Genomic DNA, 19,760 nt, shown 5'->3' with positions numbered 1-19,760 from the left:
TTACTGCGGTCTGGTTCCCTTTCCACCCGTCACCCTCAGCCTGTGCTGCCTCCTCTGGGAAGTCGGCTCGGATTGCAGACCAACCAGAGCCTCCACCTTGAAACCCTCAACAGGACGGGTGGGGATCATGGCTGGGGCCACAGCTGCGGCAGCAGCATCACACTGGCTGATGAGAATCCCCGAAGCTCAGGTGGGTGGGGGTGGGGGAGACAGCCCCTGGGCTCATCTAGCAACTTGAGGCAGGGACAAAGAAGCAGCGCTTTAATGTTGGGATGTTGTCCCACAAGGCACAAACACCCTCTCCAGGACCAAATAAATATCTTCCCTGCTGCGGGAAGGCGAGGTCTGGGGAGGGGCAGCGTCTGAGCTCTCCAAGGGCTGGTGGGCAAGCAGGGCTGCAGTCTGAGGGGCCTCCTGGGCCCGTCGCAGCCTCTGGAGCAGGTGCGGTCCCCAGAACTGCTCACTCGCTCTCGGAGTCGGAGTAATCAGCCACAAGAGAGGAGCTGAGGGTGCACGGGTGTGGTGTGTCCTGGGGGGTGGCTGCCTCCTGAGAGGAGCCTGGTGGGGACTGGGGCCTGTCCTGACACTTCCCTTCCTGCCCCCGAGGCCCCCTGCTCTTGGGGGTCTCGGCTGTCTCTGGAGAGCAGTCTTGGGGGCATGTGGGCCCGTCCTGGGTGTTCCCCTCTGGCACCCATGTTTCCCCAGGCTTGGGGGTCTCCGCTGTGTGCTGGGGGCTCTCTGAGACCTCCCGGGACCGCCGTCGCACGATGCCCAGGTCTCCTACAGTGATGGGAGAGCAGACGAGTGCTGATCTGCGGTTCTGGGCCAGCTTCTTCAGGACGCTGCCGGCTTTGCTGCTGCTGGTGGTGGGTCCCGGGGTGGAGGGGAACCAGGAGCGGCTGATGATCTCTGTCCGCTTGAGTTTCTGCTTGTCCTCGTAGGCTGGGGGTTGGGAGGGAAGAGAGGGAAGGAGGTCCAAAGCTGCCCCCTGCCTTGGCCTGCCACGGCCCACTCGTGGCCGGGGACCCCCATCTCTGCCTGCCCAGTACCCACCCCCCGCCCCCGCCTGCTGGCTCCCCACGCACAGTCCAGGGTGTGGAACTTGAGCAGGGCGGCCAGCCTGCGGTCGTCCTCTGTCTCGGGCACCAGTGGGATGGCCAGGCTCGCCTTAGCCTGCAGCGCCTGGTCCCTCTCTTCTTCTTCCTGCATGGCTTTTTTCTTTTCCTGTGTGGCGGGGGACGGGGAGGGGGAAAGGTATGGTGGGTGTCAAAGACCTGCCTCTTCCTTGCCCGCTGATCTGGGCTGTGTCCCTCTGCTCAGCTTCCTCCTCTTCAAGCTCATTCGAGGAAAGGGCCTCCCACAGGGCCCAGGATGCAGAAGTCACTCAGCAAGTGCAAGATGCAAGCGTCATTAATACGCGCACTGTTCAGTCCTCTGCTCATCCATCCCATGAATATTCACAGAACGGCCAGCTTGTACCAGGCCTTGTTCTAGGCACTGGGGATGCAGCAGTGAGCAGACACAAACCCTTGGCCTCACGCGGCTGACATTCTAGTGGGTGAGAGAGACAAAGTGGCGAGGAGAAAAAGAATGCTGGGAAGGAGGTAGGGAGTGAGGGGTTCAACTGTAAATGTGGTGCAGGACGGAGGGAAGGGTCAGGCAAGGTCTCCCCGAGAAGGTCACATTTGAGAAAAGATGTCTGAATGAAGGAGTTAAGTGCATATCTGGTGGAAAAGTGTTCCAAGGTAGAAGGAACAGCCTGTGCAAACGCCCAGAAGCAGAGGTGTGCTTGGAGTGGTTGAGGAACAGCGAGGAGGCCAGTGTGGCTGGAATAAAGTGATTGAGAAGGTGGAGACAGTAGGGAGGGGGGAGGTGAGATCATTCGGGCTGTGGGCCATGGGGAGGACTTTGGCTTCTATTTTAAGTGGGAGCCATGGAGGATTCTAAGCAGAGAGATGTGAAATGACTCAGGTATTCACAGGTGCCTCCTGGTGGCCATGTGGGGAACAGATTGTGTGTGGGGGTGGGGTGTGGGGGCGAGCGCCTGGAGACCAGGGCTGAGAGACTGTGCTGGTCCAGGCAGGAGATGATGGGGGCTGTGGGAGTGGTCAGACCCTGAAAAATTTGCCAACAGGAAACAGGGGTGAGGGGGAGTCAAGGTCAACTCCAGGTTTTGGGGCCTGAGCCCCTGGAAGGACAGAGATGTCTCCATTGCCGAGAAGGGGAAGATGCGGGTGGGTGGCTTAGGGCCAGATGGGGGCTTGTATGTTTGAGGGTCCTTATACACCTCATGGGGAGACGCCCAGAAGGCAGGGGACACATAGCTCAGGGCACAGGCCCGGCTGGAAGCATATGTTTTTGATAACAAATAATTAGTAAGAAAACTAGCAGTTTTACTCTTAATAATGACCACAGAACAATCAGCAAAGGAAGCAGGAAGGGACAGGAGCTGTAGGATGGTGACAGTCTGCGCTCTATGGGGGTTGCTGGGGAAGCTCCTGACTGCCTGGGGGGGCACAAGGCGCCTCACAGAGTGAGGGAAGAGGGAAGGGTCTCACGTCCTGCAGGATTTTCCAGTGCCCCGCCAGATGCCCGAGAGGGTGAAAAATCCATTCATGGTACACCCATCTGACCCTGGGCCCTGACTCCCTGTGACGTGGCACCACCCAGTATCTTTGGTACAACTTCAGAAGCCATCGTGGTCACTGACAGCAGGGCCCCGGGGTGTCCTCGAGCCAGGACTGTGTCCCTGGGGACAGGAGTCGGCGTTTGCCCCTGTACCCTCAGCGACTCTCCATGCCAGGGCAGGGGTCTTGGCCAAACATTCGTATACTGAAATATGCACGATTACATTTCATTGTAGGTGACTTTCCCTTAAAAAAAAAATTTTTTTTTTTTTTAACCACAGGGTACTGCGGAGTTGATTCTGGCAATTACGTAGGGGTGGGCTGACGATCTATGGACTTCGTTTTGGGATAGATGAGTGGATCCATGAAATGTGTGTTATGAGCTGAGCAGTAGGTAAGTGCGCGGCAAGCTGGGGCTCCCCATGGGTGCCCTGAGGTAGGGACGCGGTGACATGGGGAAACTGAGGCTCAGAGCTAGGATGTGGTGTGGCGAGGGCTGCCCCTGCATTCTTCCCCTTCCAAAGTCGGCAACCCCCGCTCCCTTGTGGTCCCGACCCCAGGCAGGCGCCCCCACTCACCCGGAACCTCTTCCGCAGCATGCTGTTGAGCGCGAAGTCATCCTTCCAGGCGCTCTGGGCCTCCTGGATGTGGCTCAGGGTGGGAAGGGCCTTCTTGAGTGTGCTCCGGTCAGCCTCGCCGTGCTCCAGGCGGAACATGGCATCCGTCTCCAGCTTCTGCTTCTTCTCGTGCTCTGTAATAGCCAGAAGGCGGCAGGGCCTTCAGGCTCCCGCTCGGCCTCACAGCTGGCCTTGGGGCCCACACCCTGTGCTCACCTGTCGTCAGCACCTGCTCATTGTCCACCATGTCCCAGCGCTCCTCCTTGCGCTGGGCGCCGCTCACAATCACGTAGTCACAGTTGGCCGGGTCCGTCTGCATCTCGATGTAGTTGACACAGAGGTGACATTTCATCCGGAACCTGGGTGGGCAGAGGGCGGAAGTCAGGCCACCCGTCACCCCTGTCTGCTTCCTTCTGTTTGTGCGCATCACGCGACAAGTGTTCACTGAGCACCTACTACACACCAAGCTCTGCATCTGGGGTTAGGGCCGTGGGTGAGACACACTGTCCTATCAGCCCAGAACTGACTTGCTGTCTGGTGTTTGTTCATTTTTCACTCACGTATTCAACAAACCCTCCCGAGTCAGGCTGCTCTGTGGCAGGCTGGGCGGCAGCTGCTGGGGACACAGCAGTGAAGGATGCCAGCCTGCTCTTGGAGGGACTGACATTCCAGCAGGGGCCACACTGGCAGCAAATACACGAGCAACCAGTGTCAGGTGGTGAGCGCTGCTTTGGAAAAGGCCTCTCTCAGAGGCGGTGTTGGAGCAGAAACCCAAGGAGGGGGTCTTTCTGGGCTGTGTGAGGGACCTCGAGGGGGAGAGTGGGGGGAGGTGAGGATAGGGAGGGGACCAGGCCGAGCGTGCAAGGCCTTGTGGGCCATGGGGAGGGCTCAGGCTTTTACTCTGAGAAAGGTGGGAGCCATGGAGGGTTCTAGGCAGAGGGGATGTGCCCTGATTGACAGACCGGGACAGTTTCCAGGAAAGGACCGCAGGAAATGGCCATCACGGAATGGCTGATCTTCTACTCGGACTCCTCTGGAGCCCCCCTCGCCCTGCAGCTATCTGATGCATCCCTCTGAGACACCAACCAGGCCGCCTGTACCTGTAGATTGGGGTTGTGTAGTAATTGCCAACCTTCTTCTTTTCTGCATTGTAGCGAACACCTGGGAGAAGAGGGAGAGAATGGAGGCTCAGCATCTTTTCCCTGGGTGGGGGGCAGAAAGGGGTGGTATTCCTCCAGAGACACCCCTGGAGGGCCCTAAAATTCAAGGTGGGAAAGAGCCATGTCCAGGCTCCATGACAGGTGCTCAAGCCGCAGAGGAGGGTGGGTGGCCAGCAGGAGGGTCCAGGTTCAAATCCAGACTCTACCATATTCCAGCTAGGTGACCCTGGGCCGGCTACTTTGGCCCTCTGGGCCTCAGTTTCCCCATCTGTTCAATAGGGAAGACTATAACGGATACCACGCAGCGCTGTTGTGAGAATCACAGGAACTAATAGTACTCACAGATCACTTAGCATAAAGCCTGGGACGTGGCAGGTGCTCAAGAAGGGTTGGCTTTTATTATTAACGTCTTGTGTTTTTTGTTTTTTCACTGATTAGATGATATATACTCTTGATCTGCTTAATATTGTTCACTGGGTGAAAACAGCTTAAACTACAAAAATAGAGCTTGGGCTGGTGGGTGGTGTGGCCTGAGTTTTCCTTTCCTGGTGGCGGCTTCGGTTCATGGCCCTGAGGGTGGCCTGCCTCTGGTGTCAGGCTGCACCCTGTTTCTGTCCCCTGAGCACCTGGTGGACTTCGCTGCAGATGCCCCTGGCTGGGTCTGATCAGGGAAACCTACTGGCGAGGACAGAGTGTCACTCATCCTCCTCAGCAGTGGGGTGGCCCAGCCCCTCCTTCTGCTCTTCCATGGTCCCTGTGAGAGGGCTGGACCCTCGTACCAAGCACCACCACTCCTATTTACAGAGCGACCTGCTGTCCTGGGCTAGGCGCTGCATGAAGAGCTGAGGGTCCCTGTATCACAGAGTTGGAAACGGAAGCCAGGTGGGTCAAGTCACTGGCCTGCGGTGTCAGAGCTGCCCATGGGACCACGGGCCCACGTCTGTCTGTCCGTCCATCTGTGGCATGGACAGGGGTCCAAACGCTAAAGGTAACAGCAAGGGCAGTGGCAGTTTGAGTTTATGAGCCCTCATGTGTGCTGTGTGCTACATACTTCGTATGCCACACAGGTGGGGCGCTCATACCATCTGAATTTATGGCTGGGGTAAACCGAGGCACACAGAGACTAAGTCACCCACTGAGAGTCCCCGAGCTAGGAAGTGGCAAAGCCGGGCCTCCTCACTGCTCTCCACAACCCACCAGTCACTGGGATGCCTATCTCCTCTCCAATTCCTGATCAGGGGCCCCTGGTGGAGATGGTCTCTCACGGTCCGGTGGGGAAGGGGCTCGCCGTCTGCAGGGCTGAACGGTCAGGGGTGGGGTGAGGAGCGGAAGGGCAGGCGAAGCTCACCCATGCCGATGTGGTTCTTGCAGCCATCACACCAGATGTTATAGGGCATCTCAAACCTACGCAAACAGAAAATGGCTGATCGGCACCTGTCTGCTTGGGCCCTGCCTGGGTCTGCGCGCCCGTGCCTCCTGCCACAGCCCGCGGTGTGGGGAGGACAGAGAGCGGTGGGCGTTCCTACAGCCAGGCCGGTCCTGTCATCCTGCTCTCCTGCGGGCTCACCCCGTCCGGGTGAGTCTCCGCCGGTGTGGCCCTGTCTTCATGCCTCACCCTGTCAGCTAAACCAACTGGAGCAGAGGAGGAAGCGAGCTGAGCGGAGCAGTGGCCCGACCAGAGCTTAGCTGGGTTGCTGTAGGGTCCCTGGATTTCTTTCCACAGTTCTATTTGCGACACTGATCTGGCCGTCCGTGTGCAGGAGTGACAGAGCTTCCATTTTAAAATACCACAAAGTGATGAATAATGAGGTGAAGTAAAGACCCTGTGGTATGAGCGGAGGGCCCCACAGACAAGAGTGGGAGCAGGTGGCGTGCACAGGCCCGTGGCGGCTGAGTGTGGCGGGCTCTGGGGCTGGAGGTGCGGGGGCTGTTCCGGGGCGCCCTTCAGCTCCGTGCCTCCCGAGGTCACTGCTGGCGCTCGGATCTTGATTCTTCTTCCATCGACATTCCCGCCTCTCATGATTGTCGTTGGATCCTCCGCTCAGGCCCAGGTTGCACCACAGAGACGGAGGTCAGGGTCCACGAAGCAGACAAGGGCTCGTCCTTCAAGGCACCACAGGCTGGCTTCTGCTTCCTGTCGTGGCTGGGCCACTGGGGAGCGGGCCACACACCAAAGGAGAGCCCTGCGGGAAGGGCCACTGTCCTGGCTCGATGGTGGTCACGGCTGGGATTCTTTATCCTCCCCATATCTGTGCCCTTTGCAGTGTGACTCCGCAATGCTTCCTGTCAAGAGGTGGATGAATTACCACGCCCCCACCCCCTGCAACACGACTGGCTTTGGGCGATCACGGAGCCGGAAGGGACGGCGTGCCTGCTCCGGGGCTTGGCCTCAAGAGTCGTTGCATGCCTGTGCTCGCTCCCTCCTGGAACCCGGGCGCTGCCGTGTGAACCAGCCCAGGCTAGCCAACCGGAGGATGAGACACATGTGGAGCAGAGCCCAGTCGTGCCGGCCCAGCCAGTTGCCAGGCAGGCGACCCCTGAACAGGTAAGAGAGCCCAGCCCGAGTCAGCCAAGTCCAGGCAAGGCCAACGGAGGCGTCCAGCAGAGTTGCACAATTGTGAGCAACACACACTGCGTGTTTATCACTGGGTTACACGGCCATAGCTGATGGATAGAGCGACTTCCCGCTTTCTGGAATTAAGACCCTGCGACACTGGACAAAATCAGGGGCGCTGAATTCTCCCAGAGCCCGATGCCAGGTGGCGCAAAACGCAGGGGTCCGCAGGTGGTGCTGGGGCCTTACCTGATGATGAGGATGCCCTGGGACAGCTTCCGAGCCCGCTCCCGCAGCGGGTGGCTGCTGTGGTACTGGTTCAGGGAGCCATGCTGTGGGGGGGACAGGGGAGCGGATCAGCACAGCCACGCTGGCTCTCCCCGGCTGAGAGGCCGCCTGCTCGCGCCCTGCGGCAAGTGCCAACAGCAAACTGCGAGGCACTGAGGCCTTGGGGAAGCAAGTGGGGTTGGAAGCAGGAATACGTGAGTTTGAATCTTTGCTCTTCCATTTAGGAGTTGAAAGAGCCACGTGACCCGGGGCAGTGAGGTTGCCTTTTGCCTGCCGAGCCTCTGTTTCCCCCATCTGTCGACTGGGGACGGTGACTGTGATTGCCTCTGGTGTTGTGGGGACGCTGAGGTGAGGGGACAGCGCTGGTCAGCGCTTACTGGGCACTTCACGGGCCTCATTTTGTTTTTTTCCTTTGTCTTTTTTTTTTAAAGGTTACTTTAAGATTTTATTTTTAAGTCATCTCTCTGCCCAATAGGGGGCTCGAACTCACGACCCCGAGATCAAAGAGTCACAGCTCTATGGACTGAGCCAGCCAGGCGCCCTGCGTCATCTCGTTTTAACCCCTTAAGGATCCTGTGACGTTGGGCTGATTTTTAGTTCCCCCTTTTGACATATGGGGAAACTGGCACAGCGAGCCCAGTCACGTGCCTGGGATCACACAGCCGGGACAAGTTGTCCCCAGGCCCTTACACAGTGCCTACAGTGTGGGACCACAGCTGTGAACGAGATGGATGGACATCTCTGCCCTTAGGCAGATGTTCTAGAGGGGGAGAGGGACGATATCCAAATGAAATGATAGTGCATCAGGGAGTTATAAGGGCTACAAAGAGAAATAAGGCACTAGGTGATGCTTTAGAGGACGAGATGGTGGTCAGGCAGGCCCTCTGTGGGGAGAGACCTGAAGGGAGGGAAGGAACCTGTGGTCAGAAGGGATTCCAGGCAGAGGGAAGAGCCGAGGGAACAGAGAGGAAGCCAGAGGAGGTGGACCTGGGAGAGTGAGGGGGTCTGACACAGAGCACGTGTGCTGGACCTCCTCCTGACCTTCGCTGCAAACACGCCAAGCTGGGCCCGGAGTAAAAGGTCAATGATGACACAGCCACATTTACCACTGGGAACAAAGACTGTCCTGAGCCCCATGTGACAAGTGCACGGCAGCGAGCCCTCAGAGGCCACCCACGCTCTGCAGCCACGGCTCTGACCCCAGGGGTGGATGATGTGCTCTGCGGCCCCTGCTATGGAGTCTCTTTGCTAGTGTGGACACGGGGAAGGGAACCTGCCCTTACCTTTTCAGGATTGAAATCCGGAGGGTAGTACTTGTTTACACCTTTCCTTTCACCCTGGGAAGCAGAAGAGAGACGTGACTCAGAGAGGGTGTCCTGGAGGAGACCTCGTCGTGCAGCCTCGAGGGGCAGGACCCGGACGAGGGAGCCTGAGGGACATCCTAGAGAAGCCCTGGGCTCTGAGGGTCTGAATGGAGACTGTGACTTGGGAATTGGCGAACCACCATCATCACCGCGGAAAACTCCACGAGAACCAGACTCTCCTAAGGTAAGGGCGTTCAGTGTTTTGGGGACCATGACCGACAGCAAAGCCACATTTACCACTACCACCGAGCACACGCACATGTAATAGAGCGAAGCCCCGTGTGGGTTTTGTGAAAGAACACTTACCCCGGCTGGGAGGGTCTTGCTTTTAAATGCTGGCAGCCCCCCAATAAACTGACCTCATCACCCACCAAAGCAGTGGGTCTCAAACCTGGCTGAACATTACATCCCCCTGAGGAGTTTCTAAAATACCGATGCCTGGCCCCCACCCCTAGAAGTTCTCCTGACCGGGTCTGCTCTGGGGTGTGGTGCCGGGACACGGGGCTTTTAAAAGGCATCTTCCAAAACGGGTGTTTGAACAAATCCTTGTGCACGCATGCCCACAGCAGCACTAGTCACAACAGCCAAACGGTGGAAACAACTCAAATGTTCATCAGTGGATGAATGGATACGAAGAATGTGGCCGATCCAGATGGGGGAATATTACTCAGCCATAACATGGAATGAAGTTCTGATTCCTGCTGCAATATGGATGAACCTCAAAAACATTAGGTTCGGTGAAAGAAGCCACACACGAAAGGCCACATATTGTATGATTCCACTTACAGGGAATGTCCCAAATGGACGAGTCCATGTAGACAGGAAGCAGGCTGGTGGCTGCCGGGGGCTGGGGAGTGACTGCTCATGGGGACAGGATTTCCTTTTTGGGGAGAGGGGAACGCTTTGGAACTAGATAAAGGTGGTGGCTGTGCCACACCATGAAAATACTAAATACCACTAAGTCATACACTCTACAACAGTTAAGGAATTTCACCTCCTTAAAAAACAAAATCAAAAGAAAAAAGAAAAGAAAAAAGCTGCCTGGATGATTTTAGTGCATGGCAAAGTATGAGACCCACTGCACCAAAAAGATCACGATCCAGAGTTTGGAAATACCACCTTATAGCTCGGGGACAGGGAGGGAAAGAGCTACTTTGGGGGCCTGACGAAGACCAGAAGAGAAACCCAATGAGCACAAGGCTGTCCACTCACCATCTTGGCAGCTGCCTACTGGTCCTCGCCCTCAACACGGCTGATCTGAAAAGATGAGACACGGATTGTGCAGTGTCAACCCCCTGCCCAGTCCTGCCCTCCCGGGGAGTCTGGTGGAGGGGCCACGGCTTCCCGGAGAAGATGCTGTGGGCTGTGTGTGATGTCGGCAGCTTAGACGATCCTCCAAAGAGCGGTGTTTGTCTGTTTAGAAAGATAGTGTCCTGTTCACTCTCCATCCAAGATATATTTCACACCTGACACTTCTCATCCTTCTGTGGCCTCCATCATCGCTTACCTGGACCAGCGCAGCTGCCTCCTCCCCGGTCTTCTGGCTCTGCTCTTGACTGCCCCAGTCTGTTTTCCCCACAGGGACCAGAAAGAGATCTTAAAATATAAATTCTCCTGCTTAAACCCCTCCAGTGATGGCCATCGGTTGGAGAATCAAGTCCGACCCCTTCCCATAGCCTGTGGGGCCCCTGCCTGCCTCTCCAAGTGTGCCTCTTACCCCTCTCCCTCTCCCTCACTCTGTTCCTGTCATGCTGGCTCCCTGGCTGCCTTCAAAGCCTCAGCAGGTGCAGGCCAACTGCCTTGAATGCTCTTCCACCAGCTGTCTGTTCTCTGTCACAGGCCTCAGCTCAAACATCATCTCTGTCAGGGGCCTCATCTGACTACCTGATCTAAAGTCGCTTCTTCCCTGGGGTTCCTATCACATGGCCCTGTGGCGGTTTACTCGTCTACAGTCTGTCTCCTCCGCCAGGTCACACTGTGCTATAACTCCAGCACGTGGGACAGTGCCTAGCCCCTGATAAATGCTGACTGTGTGAACCACTCCCCTAAGAATTAGCGCAGGTGACATGGGTATCAGACACACGGCTCCTTAAGCTGGGGGTGGGCGACCTCCCTCCTCCTGTATGTTTGCAGGAGAGACTTTTAGGTCAAATAAAAGGAAGTTCTACTTGACACCAAAGAGAGATGCTACGAGGGACTGAAGCGTATTCTAGAATGGAGACTGGCGAATTTTCTCTATCAAGGACCAGATAGTATTTCTGACTATGCGGACCCAACTGCCTCTGTCCCAATGACTCAACTCTGCCGTCATAGCTAGAAAGAGGCTGCCGACAATATGTAAATGGGTGTCAGCTGCATTTCATCAAAACTTTATTTATGGACAATGAATTTTGAATTTCACACGGTTGTTAACTGTCACAAAATATACTTCCTTTTGATTTTTCCCAACTACCTATGAAGTCAAAACCATTCTTAGCTGTCAGCCTGTACAGAACCAGGCAGTGGCCTGGTTTTGGCCTGTGGGTGTAGTCTGTTGGCTCCCTGTGCTAGAGTCAGGAAGTATCTAATTGTTTCTGCCAACTTAGCTGTGTACTGTCTACCAGTTACTGCATGCCAGGCGCTGTACCGACTCCGACATCACTGCCTCGTTTCGTCTGTTTTATGTCACTATTATCCCTAGTTGATGAATGAGGACATGGGGGCTTAAGAAACTTCCCAGGATCAGAGGCAAAGCTGGGGTGCAAAGTTCCAGATGTACACTGTTCTGCCATGACCCTGAACATCCATTCACCTCAGATCCTCCATCTGTAAAGTGTGTCCCTGGACCAGATTTTCCCAAGGTCACTTCCAACCTAAAAATGCTTTTGCCAACAACACAGCTAAGCGCTCACTCAGGCTTTGGGGCACAGTTCCCTGCGCCTGCATCCCAGCTCCACTCCTTCCTAACTGGGGGACTTCAGCCAGTGTCTGAGCATCTCTGAACTTATATTTCCTCACCTGTAAAGAGTCTATGATGGTGACAGGACTTTCTGGGGTTGCTGTGAATAAAGTAAGACACTGGGAAATGTTTGCAGGGTACCCCATTTTCAGGAGCTGGGGCTCTCACAGGGGTTTTACCACCACAGTGACTGGCACAGGTGGGGCTACAGGATGAATGTATAGAAATCTCTAGTTCTTGGTGTCAGGAGTAATTATAAACCCCACTGGCTTAGGGCATAGTGCTTGGATCCCGACTCTGCTTGCTAGCGTTTCGACTTTTGGCAAAGCATTTCTCTCTGAGCTTCAGTTCTCTCATCTATAAAGAGGGTTTATAAAAGCATCAACCTGATAGGGCCGCTGTCAAAACTCAGTGAGTTGAAGTACTTAGTCCAGCGCCTGATGCAGAGTTGTATGTTGGTACCTTCGATTATTTCTCATGCCAAACCGTTTTACAAGCATCAAAATCTTCACCATAACCCAGTGAGGTAGGCGCTCCCTGGTCCCATTTTTCAAAGAAGAAAACCTAAGGGCCCTTCAGGCATAGCATGGCCCGGGGCTGGGGCTGAAGTCGCGGCCGGGCCCGGGGATTTCAGTCAGGGGTCGCGGCTGGGACCGTAGCCGGCTCCGGACATGGGCCCACAACCGCAGAGCCCCGCGGCCCCCAGCGCGCTCGTCCCCCATCGGGCGGCTCCGAGATCGGGTGAAGCAACGACCAGACCCAGGGCCCTCACCGTGCCCGACCGCCCCTCCGCCCGCGCGTACTTACCTGCCCTCCTCCTGACGTCACGCCGTGCCAGTGCCCGGAAGTGAGTGCTGGGCGCACAAGGGGGCGTGGCACACTCCGCGTAACGCGGACGCTGGCGCGAGGCGGGGCTAAGAGGCAGGGCCGCGCTGATTTGATTGGCTAAATGCCAAAAGGAGTGGACCAGTCCGAGCTTTCCCTTCCCAACTGTGGGGCATCACGATGCTTCCCAGGCCCCGCCCGCCCTGCCTGGCCCAGTGCGAGGCCAGGTTTCCGGGGAGCTCTCTCAGCCTGGGCGAAGCGGGAGATCGAACCTGCTCGTTACTTTTGAACGGCTAGCGATCTAAGAATTATTTTTCCATTTTTATTTTTACTTATTTATTTGAGAGAGAGAGAGAGTGCACAAGTGGGGGGGGGGATGTGGAGGGACAAGCAGACTCGGTGCTGAGCACAGAGCCCCAAGCGGTGCTTGATCTCAGGACCCTGAGATCAGGACCTGAGCTGAAATCAAGAATCCTCCACCTTTAACTGACTAAGCCACCCAGGCTTAGTCCATTTTTTTTCTTTCTTTCTTTTTTTTCATTTTTAAATGGTTGTGGGAAAAAAAAAATCAAAAGAATTACCTTTTGTGACTTGTGAAAATACTATGAAGTTCAAATTTTAGTGCCCATAAATAAAATATTATTGGAAGACAGCCATGCCCATTCATTTACCCAATTGTCCATGCCTGCTTTCCCACTACAAGAGCAGAGTTCAATGGTTGCAATAGAGAGCGTGTGACCCACGCAGCCTCAAAAATGGACTATCCGGCCTTTTGCAGAGGAAGTGGGCGGGCCCTTGCCTTGGAGTCTTCAGACCAGCCTGGATGTGCCTTCTGCACAGGGGAGTGGCTTTTGAGTTTACTTTCATGCCCTGTAGGGCCCAACAGAGTCTGTTTCTTCATTTGGTCATTCAACAGCCGTTTGTTAGGTGCCTGTTGTATGAGATTCAGAGAGCAAATGACACACCCTTTCCTCTGTTGACGCAGACACTTCAACTGGCAATTTATCAAGGGCGGTGCGAGAAATGCTGACAATACTACTACTACTACTATATTATTTGCTGCCAGGCCCTGTTCTAAAGCCCACACAAGTTGGCTCTCATGTGATCATGGTGCTGCATGCATATTGAGTGCTCATAATTCTCCAGGCATCGTTCATCATTGCTCACCACTCACTTACATGTATCATCTCGGGGAATGCTGCTCCTAGGAAATGGATTCTCTAGTTTTCCCATTTTGCAGATGAGGGGACAGGCCCAGAGGGGTTATGTAACTGGCCCAAAGTCACACAGCTAGTGAGGGGTGGAGGATTTGACTTCCATCTGCTGATGGTACCCCTTGTTTCTTTGACCTCTGAGCTGTGCTGCTTTGGGTTGTCTGCCTTAAATCTGAGGGTCGTGGGAACTCAGAAGAATCTTTAACAAGAATGGAGTGTTTGGGGGTGAGAAGGAGTGAGACAGGACCCCTGGGAAGGGTGACTCCTGAGCTGGATGAAAAGGAATGAGGCAGAGAAGGGGGGGCGGGGCAGAATAATGCTCACAGATCCTGATGGACAAAATGGAGCTTCAGAGCTGCAGAAGCAGGCTCCCCACTGAGCAAGGAGCCCAATGTGGGGCTCCATCCCAGGACCCTGGGATCATGACCTGAGCCGAAGGCAGATGCTTAACCGACTGAGCCACCCAGGCATCCCCCACATCTGGATTTTGCTCGAATCCTTGTCCTGCACTTGAATGAAGAAATAGTGTTGGAAAATGCAAGGTGGAAAATGCCACCTTGTAATATTTAGAGGAGGGGAGGTATGAGAATCTTTGGTTGTCAAAGGACATGGCGAGCCTCTCTTATCACTCACATACAAAGCAGGTGATGGAACCCAAACATCAGCCTGATGTATGAAGAGACTGTTCTATAAAGATGTCAAACGCAGGCCAGTTCCTGTGGGGCCAAGGGAACCGACTTAGGGAGAGGAGGGTAATTAGCCAGTCTGGGCAGAGTGGCAGGAAAGGATCTGAATTCTAGCTCAGGGGACCTCATCTCTGTTTGCTTAAACGTAAAGTGGAATATCTTGGCTCTGCCCAAAGAAATGAATGTAATGAGGACCTGTGAATGTATTTGTAAAACATTTTGAGTAAGAAAAGAGAATGCTGTGGGCTGGGAAGGGCATTCCAGAATCATGGTGCAGCTTTTAGGGACAACAGCAGAATGACAGAAGAGGAGGAAGGCTCTAAGCATCAGGAAGTTCTTGACATAAAGCTGAAGCCCATTTCCCTGCTTTTGGCACCCACTGGCCCTATTTCTAAGGTCAAGGGGCACAGAGGACTTCTTAGTTTGGGGACCTGGGGCAAGTTGTTAACTACTGTATGGCTCAATTTCATTACCCAAAGATGGAACTAATGACCCTTAATTGGTTGGAGAGGTTTCACAGGATAACTTTGGGAAGGCATTTAGCATGATGCCTGGTCCTTCATCTAGATTCCATGGATGCTGAACTGGAAGTCTTTGGCTTAGCAAATAGGCTCCCTCCTGACTTTCACATTGTGTAAATTTTTTAAAATTTCTTTTTTTTATATTTTTATTTATTTATTTGAGAAAGAGAGAGAGCACAAGCAGGGGGAGGGGGCAGAGGGAGAAGCAGACTCCCCACTGAGCAGGGAGCCTGATGTGGGGCTCGATCCCAGGACCCCAGGATCATGACCTGAGCCGAAGGCAGATGCTTAACCCACTGAGCCACCCAGGCGCCCCTCGCATTGTATAAATTAACTGATGTTTATTGAAATTTAAATGAGAAGACCAGTACTTCTAACTTTTGGTCTTCTGCACCGAGGACACCTTGAGGTTGAGTCACTGCTTCAATTCATGATAGTAAACATTGGTCTGTAGGAGAAATGGCCCCAAAGAAAAGAATTGTATCCAGGATATCACCTTTAAGACTACGATTAGGACAAACTAAAATTTTTTGAAAATGTGTGGGAGTTAGGCTTGATATAACCATTATGCTCAGATAACTGAAATATGAAAGGGTTGGAGTCCCCCTACCTGTATCACCCCCTGAGCCAAATACAGATTTTTACTACAGATGGTTCTTCTCCTTAAGAAATCGTTGTCCAAAAGAAATGAATATTATTCACCATTTTTAAGAGGAAGTCTGTCCCTTGATTGCTTCTGTGATGGATTCTAATAAAAATATGAAGATGCTATGAAATAGGATCGGACCCCTTGGGATAGAAAATGGCAGCATGAAGTTTGCCTGTGAAGTTCCATTTCCAAATGACATTTCTTCATTGCGTCCACCTGTTTTGAGTTGTCTGCGTTAAGGTGATGTTTTCAAACAGAAAACCATGAACATACGGAACAAACTCCTGGGATAAGACCAGGTGCAACATGGTGAGGGCGGGGTGCATGAATCAGGTTTAGGGACCGCAGAACTGCCCCCCACCTCCACCCCCACCCCCAGCCCCGTGTAATAAATCCCTTCTCTGGCCACCAACAGCACATGTAAATACAGCCCTCCAGAAAGGCGCTGCTCACACAGAACGGACCCAATAAGGCAGGAGATGCTTTGTCAAATGAATACTGGTGAGGGTAACAGACAGAAAAAAGGTATGAAATGAGGGGAAGGGGTGAAAAGAGAGGGAAATGTCTAGTACACTGATACTTTCTAGAACATAATTTCAAACCCCAAGCAAAAATGTTTAGATCACCTTTATTCATTACTTACCCAAATAAGCCAGGTACTCTTTGTTCCTTCCTTCATTCCACAGGTATTTATTGAGTGCTACTAGGTGTCTAACATTGTTCTAAGCACTGGGGGTGAAGCGATATGCAAATCAGTTTTCTTTTCTCTTGAGCTTACATTCTGGTTCAGGTTGCATTGTCCTGGGCGGACCATTTTCTAGGAACAGGGTCTCAATTCCTTATTTCAAGTCCCTGTTCTTTGAGGAGAGAAGGTAGAATCTTCTGATCCATTACCCAACCCGGCCACTGCAGAGTACATGGAAAGGTAGGTGGGTGCTGAAGAGAATTAACTAAAGGGATGATCTATGGCTTTTTGTATGAATCCTAGCTAGGTCAGAATAATTTATGTGGATGCTTGGGACATTCCTATAATTTAGCACCACATCATGGAGCATTTTACAAGGCCGGTGTTTAATTTCATTTTATTTTTCCTCACGGAAACACCAGGGTGTCTTGTGCTTAAATACCGCAATTTCCCATTAACAAGCCCCTGCCACTGCTGTGTTAAACACCACCATAATTTACTTGTTAGAATCAGGAATAATAATGAATTTGTCTGAGTGGTAGCAACAGCCTGGAAAAACTGACTCTGAAAGATGTGTCTGAGGGACCAGGCCGGGAGGGGAGGCTGAGAGAAGTAACAAAAGACATTTGGAGGTGAAGAGGACACCGGTAGGGGAGGGAGGCTGGTGGCTTTAATAACTCCAAGGGGCGGGGAGGGGTGGGGGTGTGGGGGGGAGTGGAGTGGGGATCTTGTCAGAATCTGAGCACTTCCTCTGGGGGCGCCTCTGTGGTTTAACTGGTTAAGCATCTGACTCTTGATTTCAGCTCAAGTCATAATCTTGGGTCCTGGGATTGTGCTCTGGGTCAGGCTCCACACTCAGCAGGGAGTCTGCTTGTCTCTCTGCCCCTCCCCCCAGCTCACACACGCTTGTGTTCTCTCTCAAATAGATAAAATCTTAAGGAAAAAAAAAAAGAATCTGAGCACTTCCAGGTCCTTAGAAATCATCTCACTATTTTCTTTCTTTTTTTTTTTTTTAAAGATTTTATTTATTTGAGAGAGAGAGAGAGAGGTAGGCAGTGAGTAGAGGCTGGATATGCTGCTGAACACGAACAGCTTATAGTGCACAGGGCAGCCCCATCCCCACCCCCTCAAAGAATGATCTGACCCCAAATACCACTAGTGCTGATGTTCAGAAACTCTGCAGTAGAGGCACAAAACCCAGAACGGGAGCTCAGGTTGGAAGCTCAGGTGGGCTATCTTGACCATGGTGGGGGTGCCAAGAGGGCTGAAAGATTTGTCAGCAAAGCACTGTTTCAAAGGTCAGCATCTTTGGGCTCCTAAATCCAACACTTTCCCCATCCTGATTATGGTCCAGATGGTGTCCAGTGCATTCTGCGCTGCTTCTTCCTGCTCTTCTCCCCACCCCTGCCAAATCACAAAGGCTCACCCCACCCCCAGATTCTCCAGTGGGGGTTACCCTAAGGTGGGTATCTTCCCCTCCTAGGCCTGCCAGACACTAGCTGAATCCCTTGGGCGGGTCTCTTCACTTTTCTGCGCCTCAGTTTCCTTCCCTGTAAAATGGGGAGAATGATGACACCCACATCCTAGGGCTGTTTGGGGAGGGGCCTTCACCCCATCACTCCCGCCACAAAGGCCTCGCGAGCGTTCCCCACGGAGCCCGACTTGCTCTCAGTTTTCTAAATCTTCAGCTTCTGAGATAGGGGCTGTGAACCCACATTCTACAAATGGGGAAACTGAGGCTGGAGGGGGTCACCGAACTGGACCACGGTCTCACAGCTTTGAGGGAACGGGCTGGCCTGGAAGGCAGGGGTCTTCTCCAGAGCTCCCCGAAGGGTGCTCAGCACCAGGGGGGCGCCCAGACGAGCGGCTTCTCTCTCCTGGGCCCCTGCGATCCCACTTCCCGGCTGGGCGAGGGTCCCGGCGGCGGGGGCGGGAACAGCCTAGCTGGGAGCTAGGGGCCCATGGCTTCCTCCGAGGCGCATGCGCGCGCACCCCGGGCTCAGCCCTGACGCCGGCGCGGTTGTCCGGGCAACGGGGGCGGGGCGAGAAAGCGGCTGCGTCTCCTCCGTTTGTTCTTTAATGGTCGGTCTTTTGCCTAAACTCTGCGAAGCTTCTCCGGGTTGTTCCTCGTCCCTTCGTTCATTAACTTAAAATTGGACAAGAGTTGATTTCCTATCCCCAGGAGCATCTGCAGTTAATTAAATGACAACCACGGGCGGGCGGATCCTGGCCAGGATTAGGTGCAGGGGGAGACCACTTTAAGAACTCCCAGAGTCCATCCCATTCACCTTCACATGTCACTTTTTCTTTCCTCTTCTGCCTTTGAGTACTCTATAATTTATTAACGGCATCTATAATTTATCTGATTTCTCCGGCCAGATCGTGCTTAGACCAAATCACGAATCTGGAGTTAGTGGTGACTAACTCCATTAGGCAAGCAGTCTCTGCAAAGAAGTTCATAGCGAATTTCTTTAAATAGAAAACGTCCTCAGTGCCTGACTATTCACTTTATATAAAATTCATTTAGAGAAAATTCATGACCTCTCCCCCCCCCCTTTTTGCGTTTAGACATATACCACCGTATGTGGTTGGTTGTGCAGCTGTGCCTGGCTGAGGGCACGAGAATCCCTCAGGACTTCAGGAGCTGAAATCCAGCGTAGCTGTGTTCCCCAAGTTGGAGGACAGTGCACCTTCTAGTTTGTCTGTCAGAGTGGGTGCCTTTTTCTATTTGCATGAGGTTGGGAAATTTCTGAATGTGCCTTGCTGCACATAGTTTAATAGTACCAGTTGCATGGCTTTGGGCTTTACAGAATGCTTACAACAAGCTTTTTTAGTGTGTCATTCCATTTAATGCATGTCACAGATTTCATGTGGACTCAAATCTTTGGTTAAAATTAAACACAGTGCAGGGGCGCCTGGGTGGCTCAGTTGTTAAGCGTCTGCCTTCGGCTCAGGTCATGATCCCAGGGTCCTGGGATGGAGCCCCGCATCGGGCTCCCTGCTCGGCGGGAAGCCTGCTTCTCCCTCTCCCACTCCCCCTGCTTGTGTTCCCTCTCTCGCTGTATCTCTCACTGTCAAATAAATAAAATCTTAAAAAAAAAAAAAAAATTAAACACAGTGCAAAGAGAGTCTTGTAGGGGTGGGTAGTAATTCTCTTTCTGGGCTCCATCAGGTCATCTGGGGCCTTAGATTCTTTCCATCTTGTTGTTCCTCTGCCCCCTAGGGGTGTCCTCACCTACATGGGAAGACCTTGTTTGCCTCCATTTCCAAGTTCCAGCTAACAGAAAGGGAGAGGAGGAAGTTAGGGCAAGTAGCTTGTGTTTAAGGAGATGACCTCCAAATTTCTCTCATGTTTTCTGGGATCCCATTGACTCGAACATAGTCACATGGCCACACCTGGCTGCAAGGGTTCCTGGGGAATGTGCTTTCCAGCTGGGGGCCAGGCGTCCGCCCTCCTCTAAAATCCAGGAAGTTCTATTACTAAAAGGAATAAAGAGAGAGTGGATTCGGGGGACAGTTTGTGATTGTAAGCCCCCTTGAAGATGAGGACTGGGTCATCAAATTTTTTGAAGAAACACAGCAGACATATGGTGCTTGGCTTTTGGTTGAGGAAGAAAGGTCCTGTTATAATT

General features: G+C 53.2%; 1 protein-coding gene across 7 annotated transcripts; it reads right to left on the bottom strand.

Moving 5' to 3' along the window:
* Nucleotides 1-239: 239 nt before the first annotated feature.
* Nucleotides 240-12,445, bottom strand: YJU2B (YJU2 splicing factor homolog B). 7 transcript variants are annotated; one of them, XM_031025118.2, is made up of 11 exons: nt 12,356-12,373; nt 10,118-10,176; nt 9,823-10,023; nt 8,530-8,583; nt 7,208-7,290; nt 5,753-5,808; nt 4,345-4,405; nt 3,461-3,603; nt 3,206-3,378; nt 1,086-1,224; nt 240-942 (listed from the first exon to the last, which is right to left on the bottom strand). In XM_031025118.2, exons 3-11 carry the CDS (start codon nt 9,823-9,825, stop codon nt 461-463), a joined length of 1,194 nt encoding a protein of 397 aa, XP_030880978.1. In that variant the 5' UTR covers nt 9,826-10,023; nt 10,118-10,176; nt 12,356-12,373; the 3' UTR covers nt 240-460. The 7 variants fall into 7 exon arrangements, with proteins under 7 accessions (XP_030880978.1, XP_030880979.1, XP_030880977.1 ...); XM_031025119.2 differs by lacking the exon at nt 12,356-12,373 and adding an exon at nt 11,935-12,343; XM_031025117.2 differs by lacking the exon at nt 12,356-12,373 and adding an exon at nt 11,608-11,920.
* Nucleotides 12,446-19,760: the final 7,315 nt, after the last annotated feature.

This window comes from Leptonychotes weddellii, chromosome 1 (assembly GCF_054177405.1).
Source record: "Leptonychotes weddellii isolate Sample4059 chromosome 1, ASM5417740v2, whole genome shotgun sequence".
Lineage (NCBI taxonomy): Eukaryota > Metazoa > Chordata > Mammalia > Carnivora > Phocidae > Leptonychotes > Leptonychotes weddellii.
The sequence above is the reverse complement of the archived record's forward strand: the minus strand, read 5'-3'. Positions and strand labels throughout refer to the sequence as shown.